At 41.3% G+C, this 8,569-nt stretch overlaps 2 protein-coding genes across 3 annotated transcripts; one reads left to right on the top strand and one right to left on the bottom strand.

Moving 5' to 3' along the window:
• Positions 1 to 129: 129 nt before the first annotated feature.
• eef2kmt (eukaryotic elongation factor 2 lysine methyltransferase) lies at positions 130 to 3,187 on the top strand. Of its 2 annotated transcripts, none has more exons than XM_073495259.1 (8): positions 130 to 259; positions 884 to 946; positions 1,039 to 1,119; positions 1,444 to 1,542; positions 1,809 to 1,942; positions 2,374 to 2,609; positions 2,793 to 2,930; positions 3,052 to 3,187. In XM_073495259.1, the coding sequence occupies exons 1-8, from the start codon at positions 140 to 142 to the stop codon at positions 3,150 to 3,152; spliced, it is 972 nt and encodes a 323-aa protein (XP_073351360.1). In that variant the 5' UTR covers positions 130 to 139; the 3' UTR covers positions 3,153 to 3,187. The 2 variants fall into 2 exon arrangements, with proteins under 2 accessions (XP_073351360.1, XP_073351359.1); XM_073495258.1 differs by having other exon boundaries at positions 1,441 to 1,542.
• alg1 (ALG1 chitobiosyldiphosphodolichol beta-mannosyltransferase) lies at positions 3,159 to 8,569 on the bottom strand. Its single transcript, XM_073495257.1, has 13 exons — positions 8,287 to 8,569; positions 7,619 to 7,696; positions 7,094 to 7,197; positions 6,654 to 6,802; positions 6,410 to 6,499; positions 5,916 to 6,029; positions 5,452 to 5,585; positions 5,003 to 5,041; positions 4,856 to 4,915; positions 4,653 to 4,763; positions 4,425 to 4,539; positions 4,145 to 4,220; positions 3,159 to 3,593 (listed from the first exon to the last, which is right to left on the bottom strand). The coding sequence occupies exons 1-13, from the start codon at positions 8,513 to 8,515 to the stop codon at positions 3,462 to 3,464; spliced, it is 1,431 nt and encodes a 476-aa protein (XP_073351358.1). The 5' UTR covers positions 8,516 to 8,569; the 3' UTR covers positions 3,159 to 3,461.

Below are 8,569 nucleotides of genomic sequence, written 5' to 3'. Positions count from 1 at the left end.
CTTCATGCTGTTTTTTTTTTTTTAAATCTTATTAATCAATCAACTAATTTGAATTAAAGACTACAGTACCCATAGGTCCAGTGTGAAATGGCCGCAGTGCCTTGTGGGTAAGCCGGAAGTAAACAAAGACACGTTGAAGATGGAGCATGCTGAGCAGAACCAAACTTCAGACAGACAAACTTTGAATAAAACGGATATTTTACGGGACTTTCAGGTGTCTTTTTTCGCTATGAGCCGTCTGGTTTCATTTCCCTGGACAGTGAGTAAAAACTGTTTTTTATCGTGTCTCCATTCATCTCATAGAGTGAGCGATAAACCAAACTCCATTCAAATATCCGTCTATGTCTGCTTTCTTGCTCAACGGAAAATGTGTTCAGTGTCACAATAAAACTGAAATTATTTCACAATTCAGCGGATTGTTCTGATTAATTCGGCACATGTATGATCCACCAGCAGGTCGGAATTTAAACAAAATACCTCTTCAGTTTAGATTTCCTACATTTTAAATAAAAAGCGGCTTAAATATGTGTTTAAAAAAGCTCTAATGCAGTTTTTAGTTCAGTTTAAATGGTTTATTTGTCACATACACAAACAATATGTGTAGTAATGCTGCTTACTCTGAACGAATCTGGTGTTAAATGATTAATAATATATGTAATATAGTGTAAATATCAAATCAGATATAGACTCAGTCGGTATGAATGTTTTGTTATCGTAGTACATACATATGATAGAACTAAATTCATAATTCAGAGAAAAATCTGTATTTTAAATTATTCTGACTTTCTTCTAAATTCCAAAATACAGATCCATTATATTAACAAAAACACTTCATTACAGGTTTAAAAGTCATAATTTCTAACTGATCATTTCCACTTTTCAGTTTTTAGAAAAAGACCTCGAAAGCAACAAATCATCAGACTTGATTTTAGACATTTTAAAACAGGTAAGTGGGCCGGCACTCCAACCTTTCACAGTCTTATAATCTTGAAATTAACAATGAAATAATCAATAACGTCTCTTTTCTGTTTCTGACAGACGTGTCTTCACTCTCTGTGCCGGAAGTTTCCCCCATCGGTCAGATTCAGGAAGTTGTTTCTCTCTGAGCTCATCAGACGGGTCAGTGCTGTCAGTAGGTTCTTTGAATGAACTGAAGTGAATACTCAGTTATTTAAGACAATAATTAACTTGTGCAATAACTAAATCACAGATGCTGTTAAAACGTGTCGCATCATACCATCATGACTGAAGCATTGTGGTGCTGCAGAGAAACCCCGGCTAAACAATCATATTCTGCAGACGTGAGGGAACATATTGTTTTGGGACAGAAGCAAGAAACAAATCATCATCATCATCCTCAACGTCATTATAATTTTCATGCCAATCCATCTGATAGTTGTTGAGCGATGACTGAAGTTCCTGTTGTTTGGTCTCTGACAGCAGGAGGCAGCAGGCTGTGATCCTCTGGACGAGCTGTACGACGCTCTGGCTGAGGTGGTCGGAGCTGAAGACTCGACCGAGTGTTATAAGAGCTACATACTGGTACTAAAGCTGCTGCACACACTCATCATTCACTGTGTTACAACCAGCTCCTGCTGCTGCTCATTTCTGTTTGCAGAGATTAATGTTGGAGCCTTGTTTTCATCTTTTGTGTTTTGGATCCTAAACACAGTCTTATAGATGAAGCTCCTGAGCATCCCTGGTTCAGTTCTGGATCCAAAATGTTGTAAAGACAATTTGCAGATGAAGAAACACTGAAGTTAAACGCTCCTGACTTTAACATTTTGCTGCTGGTTTGTGTCCTGCAGCCCGGTGGAGACGCTGTCAGCCTGCTGGAGAACGTAGCTCTGATCTCAGAGGGAACCACCGGCCTGGTGACCTGGGAGGCTGCTCTCTACCTGGCAGAGTGGGCCCTGGATCACCAGCAGGTCTTCACTGGAAGGTAACCAAACCCACAAACTACCACAAGAAGAACTTCAGTTATTTCTGCAACTAATGATTATTGTCATTGTTGATTATTTTCTCAATTAATTGATTAGTTGTTTGGTCTATAAAATGTCAAAAAATGTCGATCATTGTTCCTCAGAGCTAAAGATGACGTCCTCAGATGTCTTGTTTTGTCCACAACCTGAAGATATTTAGTTTACTGTCAGAGAGGAAGAAAGAAACAAGAAAAGATTCACTTTTAACAAGCTGACATCAGAGAATTGAGACTTTTCTTCTTTAGGAATCACTCAAACCATTCAGCAGTTAATGTTGACAAATAAGTGATTAATCGTTGCAGCTCAACTAGAAAGTAAACTCTCTCAGAAGTCAGAGATTTTCATCACACAGGTCGTTTTCACTCATCTGTTCCTCTTCTCCCGTCTACAGGACGGTTCTGGAGCTGGGCAGCGGCGTCGGGCTGACCGGTGTCACCATCTGTCGATCCTGCAGTCCGAACAGATTCATGTTCAGTGACTGTCACTCCAGCGTCCTGCAGAAACTGAGAAGCAACGTGAAACTGAACGGTCTGACCGAGCCGACGGTCAGCGTGGAGGAGATGGACTGGACGGCAGCCACAGAGGAACAAATCAAACAGATCGGACCGGACGCCGTCATCGCTGCAGGTCAGAGTTCAGACTCTTTATCAGTTCATACAGTTTTAACTGCGTGAACTGCTACATTAAATCGCAACATTAAGCTGATCAAACCCAGTGATTTATTTAGAGCTGCGTCCACCGATCATAGAGATTGATTGGTACTGCTGTACGTTGTTACAATCCCTCTCTGGTTTCTCCTCTGTGGTGCAGATGTGGTGTATGATCCAGAAGTTGTAGGAAGTCTGGTGAAGCTGCTGTCCAAGATCCTGAACTGTTCGTCTGCTGAAGTCTTCATCTGCTCCACCATCAGAAACCAGGAGACGTACAGCGGCTTCAAGCAGCAGCTCGGTGAGAGAATTCATTACTTGAGTAGGATTTATGAAGTACAGAATGTATTCTGCAGCTGTTGGAAGCTGTTAACTTCTTCCTTTCTTCAGTGAACTGACTGAAAATGTTTTGTTTTTAACAGAAACGGCAGGAATCAGCCACCGTGTGATGACCGGAGCCGTCAGCCACGTGTTTCCCTACAACAGAGGCTCTTCTATAGAACTGATTCAACTGTACACATGACACCACTGTAGCACAATAAAGATTTTATTTACAGATGTACATCGTATCAAAGTGTCCTTTATACAGTCAAGTTCCACAGCTGGAATGAAAAGTCTAAACGCTGCATCCTGTCAGACTGAGAGAATCCTCCATCTTCACCCGACAAGACATTACAACAAAAATATCCTTTCTTCGATCCCAGATATTCTAAGCGATGTCCCATCGTCAAATTAACACGTCACTGCCAAGAAGACAAGTTAAAATGTCGACTTTTGATGCATTATAGTCTAAAAATATTGGAATCTTTCATTAAAAGTCTCCTGGTGTCCATCAGGGAGCGGTGATCAGAGGCAGGACGTTCTGGTCCCAGTTGTCGTCCCAGCGCTGCCCTCTGCTGGTGCGGAGGTTCCTCCTGAACACACCCAGTCTGCCCTCTGAACCGGGAAAGTCTGACAGGAGAGACTGAAAACACAAATATGACAAACACACAGATCACTGTTATTCAGTTTAGTTTCAGTTTGTTTCCAGAATGGTTTCGCTCATTACAGTTTATTTTTTATTGTTTAAAAATGTTAAGATTTAGTTTTTTTTACATCATAATATGGGAGATTTGTCAGAAGCAGGTATCAACACAAACAGTCATGCAGACTAAAGATCAGTCTCAATAAACGATGCCTCCTCATGCTTCTGTTGATAAGATATGTCCTTTATATTTTTAATAAAGTGAAGTTAGTTTAGTAAGTACACAATATGGTTTGAGTTTTTTTTTTCTAAACTCAAATTTTTATTTTTATTTCAGTTCTCTAAAAATATTTTTTTTTCTCAGCTCTCTCAGTTTTAGTTTTCAGTCTTTGGTTGTGTGTGCAGGTGCAACAAAACACACTTCTCAGGGCAGAAAGGCTTTAAGCTCTGAACCACAGAGGACAGCGAATTATATTCTGGCATCGGCAGCATTTTCAGGCACAGTACATGTTCATGAATCTGTATTTTGGTCACATTTCCATCATTCTCACTTTGAGCTGCTCTGCGAGCTCCTGAGATCCTCTGAAGATCAGTCCGTTCTCCTCGTGCTTCACCAGCTCGTGTAAACTGGAGAAGAAAGACCACCGTGTTAACTGACACACATTTTAAAAACAAGCTCCCATAGATCAGTTTCAGATGAAGAACTTGATCTGTAATCGTTCTACAAAGCAATAAAAACCCACAGTCTAAAGCTCTGCAGTTTGTCTTACACCTCACACTACACCAGCTGTAGCAGAGGTCATGATTCCTCTCCATCCTGGACCGACTCACCAGTTGAAGTGGACGGCACAGACGGGCAGACAGCAGCCGAACATGTCGACCACCTTCATGGGCAGATCGAGACCGCTGGACGACTTGTGGAGACAAACGCCGAGATCTGCTGAACCTGACGACACAAGTCAAATGAGTCTCATTTAATATGAGATTTAGCAACATTTTAAAATCACATGTGTGTAACGAGGAGCAGCTCTGAAGTTCAGGGCGTGATGTTAATGTTACCTAATAAGACAGGATAGTCCTCTGCCTCCAGCCAGGGAGTGCAGATCTTCACATGCTCCAACTGCAGAGAGTCGATCAGCTTCCTGTAGTGTTCCTTCTGAGGACCTTTACCTGCGCACGCACACACACACACACAGACATGAGATCAACACACACACTGGAATAAAAACTGAAACCTGTTTGGAACCAGACAGCAGGAGTACCTGTGATCACACACACTAACGATGGTAACGAAGCTCCTCCTTTAACGAATCCTTCGTACTCTGTTGAGAAAAGACACAAACACATATCAGATGTTTCGCTCTGTGTGGAGCAGAAGATCAACAGCAGCAGTTTAAAACCTGCCGTACCTTCAAGAGCCTTCAGCAGGATGGAGAAATCCTCATCCTCTGTGGAGAGATAGAGCGTGTTATTACAAACATCTGATCAACTCGTGGACATTGAGATGAAACCGTCTGATTCAGTGTTTGAGGCTGGATCAACAAAATTAAACCTTAAACCATCAGAATAACTCTAAAAAGGTGCAATAATCACATAAAAATGGGCTTTATATGATCAGAACAACATATAAAGTGTATGTGCACGTGCAACATTAGTCAAAATGCTTTATATAAAAACCACTCGACATGACCCATGAAGTCCAAAGACCCAACTTCATGCAGCTTATATTTTGCATTGCTGGTCATGTTGCCTGGAGACTGGAAGCATTTCTCCAACAGTTGATTTGTAGCTCATCTGAAGGATAAACAAAATATTTAGTTTTTACTCAGTAAGTCTTCTTTGTGTCTCCTCCTCTCACCTGTCCAGCTGGTGCTGCTCAGAAGCAGCGCTGGTCGCCCCGCCCTCAACATCACTGTGTCATCAGTGAGGTCACGAACTGAGAAAACTGTCCTCTCCACCTCCTCCTCCTCCTTCACCTTCACCTCCTCAGACCTGGAAAACATACAACAGGTCAGCCGAGGCAGAGTGTGTACTTCAGGGTGAACCAGTGTAGCAGTACAGCTAACTGAGAGTCTGACTTTTTCCCTAATTGTAGTTTTATGGACTTAAATCTTTAATTAGTGTCTGTGGATTTTAACAACACATTTGTTTTTAGTGAGTTAAAGACACAAAATGAGAGAAAATTTATCCATATTATGTATTATATGTATGTATATGTATTTTTAGAAAACAACGAGCTGCAGTAACTGAAATAACTCTGGTAGTTTCTACCGGACAGTTTGTGACACAACAGACATAAAACCCTCCTGTTGTGTTTCTCACCCTTCACTCCTGAACTGAGGATGTGTGTCGGACAGTCTCATGAAGAGCTCGTGCTGCAGCTTCAGCGGAGTCTCTCTGAAGATGGCGGCTGGTCTGTCGTAGAGCGTCGTCGCCCTGCAGACATCAAACAGTCACTTTCCTTTACGTTATCAGCTTAGAGGAGCGGGCTGACATTTAAAGCAGATATAAATATATGAATAATTCAGGTAGGAGACAAGTTTTATCTAGAACTGCCATGAAATGTGTTGTGGATACCCTTTAAGGATGAAAGCTTATGAGTTTAATGACCTGTGAACTCTTTATCAGCACCATCAACATGACAAACTCAAATTTTCTAGTTCCACTACTGTTAAGACTCAAAGAAAAGCTGTCACTCTGATTGATTCGTGTCCCCACAATTTTTCTACTTAGTGAGATATTTCACAGTTTTGTGCATAAAGAAGGGCAACAAACCCTCAGTAAATATCAGTAAATATGTGCAAAACAAATCGTACTTGACGCCCCAGTTTTTCTGCAGGTCGTCCTTCATTGCATTGGTAACACACAGGTTGTGAGACGCCAGAGGGCCGAAGAAGTGCTCGTACCTGAAGAAGAACAAAAAAATATCTTAAACCCACATCTCCAGATGACAGCCTGGAAAATATAGACAAGCAGAGATCAAGTTAGCTTCTCTGTTCCCAAGTAATCAATTGATTTTTAATCAAAATAAACGGCCACCGTCAGCCTCACAATACTGACCACTTTGCCAGTCGGACCACCGGGTGTCTCTGGCCGTGGCTCAGGGCCATGATGGTGTAGCCGTAGTTGTGCCAGTCGATGACGAATCTGCTGCCACGCAGGACGCTAACGAGCCAAGCCACCGCGATGCTGGGCAGGCCCGGGGGATTCTGGGATATAAACACAATCATTAACATCAGTCTGAAGAGCAGGATGGAGAAAGTTACAGTCACTTTAAAAACTACTAACTCTCCTCAATAAATTAATTACTCACAGTTTTGATAATTTACTTTCTTTATAAGGATGCCACACCTTATACAGATTTCTATAAATGTGAGTTTTGGCCAGTTTTAAAACCAGTGAAGGTTTCACAGCAGTCTGGCGCTTCACTCTCACGTCCACACATCTACACCTGCAGTCTGGACATCACAGTATTTCACCTTTGATCTTTAGTCCAATACCTGCATCAGTATATGAGACTGTGTCTCCATCCTCAGCAGCACATGAAGGAGCTGAAGACTCTGAATGATCACCTTCGTCACGTACGTGAGGACTTTTGGTCCCACTGAAAAAACAACAGCGCACAGACAGATTAAAAGTGGTGGAATGTAATTAAGTGCATTTACTCAAGTAGTTTACTTCTGTACAGGTTCAAGACTCAAACTATACTTGAGTGTTTCCATTTTACTGATATTCATCTTCATACCTCTACTCCACTACATCTCAGAGGTAAATATTGCACTTTTTTACTGCACTTTTGTCTGCCAGCTTTAGTTAGTTCAGTGAAAACTGTGTATTTCCAGATAATTCTGATGTCTAATGTTTGTGATAAACTGAGGGATGAAATGTTCCTTTATGTGTTGAATTCTCCTCATTCTTCGGCTAAATAAGGTCCGGTACGGTGTAGTATTAGTACTTTTACTGAAGTAAAGTACCCGATTTCTTCCTCCACCACAGTAATCACGGTATAACATGTTTCCAGTTACCTTGAACACCTTTCACTTCTGTTACGGGGACTATCCTGATGTTCTCCTCTCGCAGGACGTCTTGATGAGGTTTGGTATCTAAAATGAGAAAATGTCAGAGAAATCATTTCTTTATAACTGATAGTTATCTGTCCATTATTTTCTTGGTTAATGGATTAGTTGTTTGGTCAATAAAATGTCAGAAAATGGTTAAAAATGTTGATCAGAACCAGAAAATATTCACATTTAACAAGCTGACATCAGATAATTTTGACTTTTTTCTTTCTTAAAAAATGCCTTAAACTGATTAACCGATTACCATAAATGTTGTGATTGATTTGATAGTTGACAAAACACTTAATCAATTAATAGTTGCAGCTCTGCTTCTCATAATGCTCAATTTTGTTGTGAATGTTTTGTTGCAGTAATTTCTACTAACACTATTTTAATTATTTCTATCTTATTTTCTTTCTTATTTGATACATAGATACTCGCAATGCATCTTTTTTTATTCATTTCATTTTGAAGTGACTTGTTAATGTACTTCCGTTTGCTTCTGTGACACTGTTATCAATAAAGTTTATCTTATCTCGAGCAGCATCAGGTGAAGTTTGCAGGAGCTGACAGGAGGTCTGATGAGGGGAACAGGTGAATGACAGTGTGAAGCTCTGTTTTAGTGTCATTCTTACCTAAAAACCCGACAAAAGTAACATAATAACGGTGTTTGCTGAGGGACAAGGCGTGATACTGCATCCGAGGACTGCGACCGATGTCCCCCAGCACCAGCACACACACCCGCCGGTCAAACCCGCCGTCCCGCCGCCGCAACGTCCACAACCACAGCGACAGAAGTCCGGCGACAAGAGCCAGAGACACCGCCGGCCACGTTACATCCGAACCGGCGGCGTAAAATGTCATTAAAAGCGCTGAAAATAGCGCTAATACTGCCAGAAAAGCCGTGCAGGTGCAGCG

The sequence above is a fragment of the Pagrus major genome, chromosome 23 (assembly GCF_040436345.1).
Source record: "Pagrus major chromosome 23, Pma_NU_1.0".
In the NCBI taxonomy this organism is placed as follows: domain Eukaryota; kingdom Metazoa; phylum Chordata; class Actinopteri; order Spariformes; family Sparidae; genus Pagrus; species Pagrus major.
Note: the sequence above shows the minus strand (reverse complement) of the source record. Positions and strands in the feature narration are given on the sequence as shown.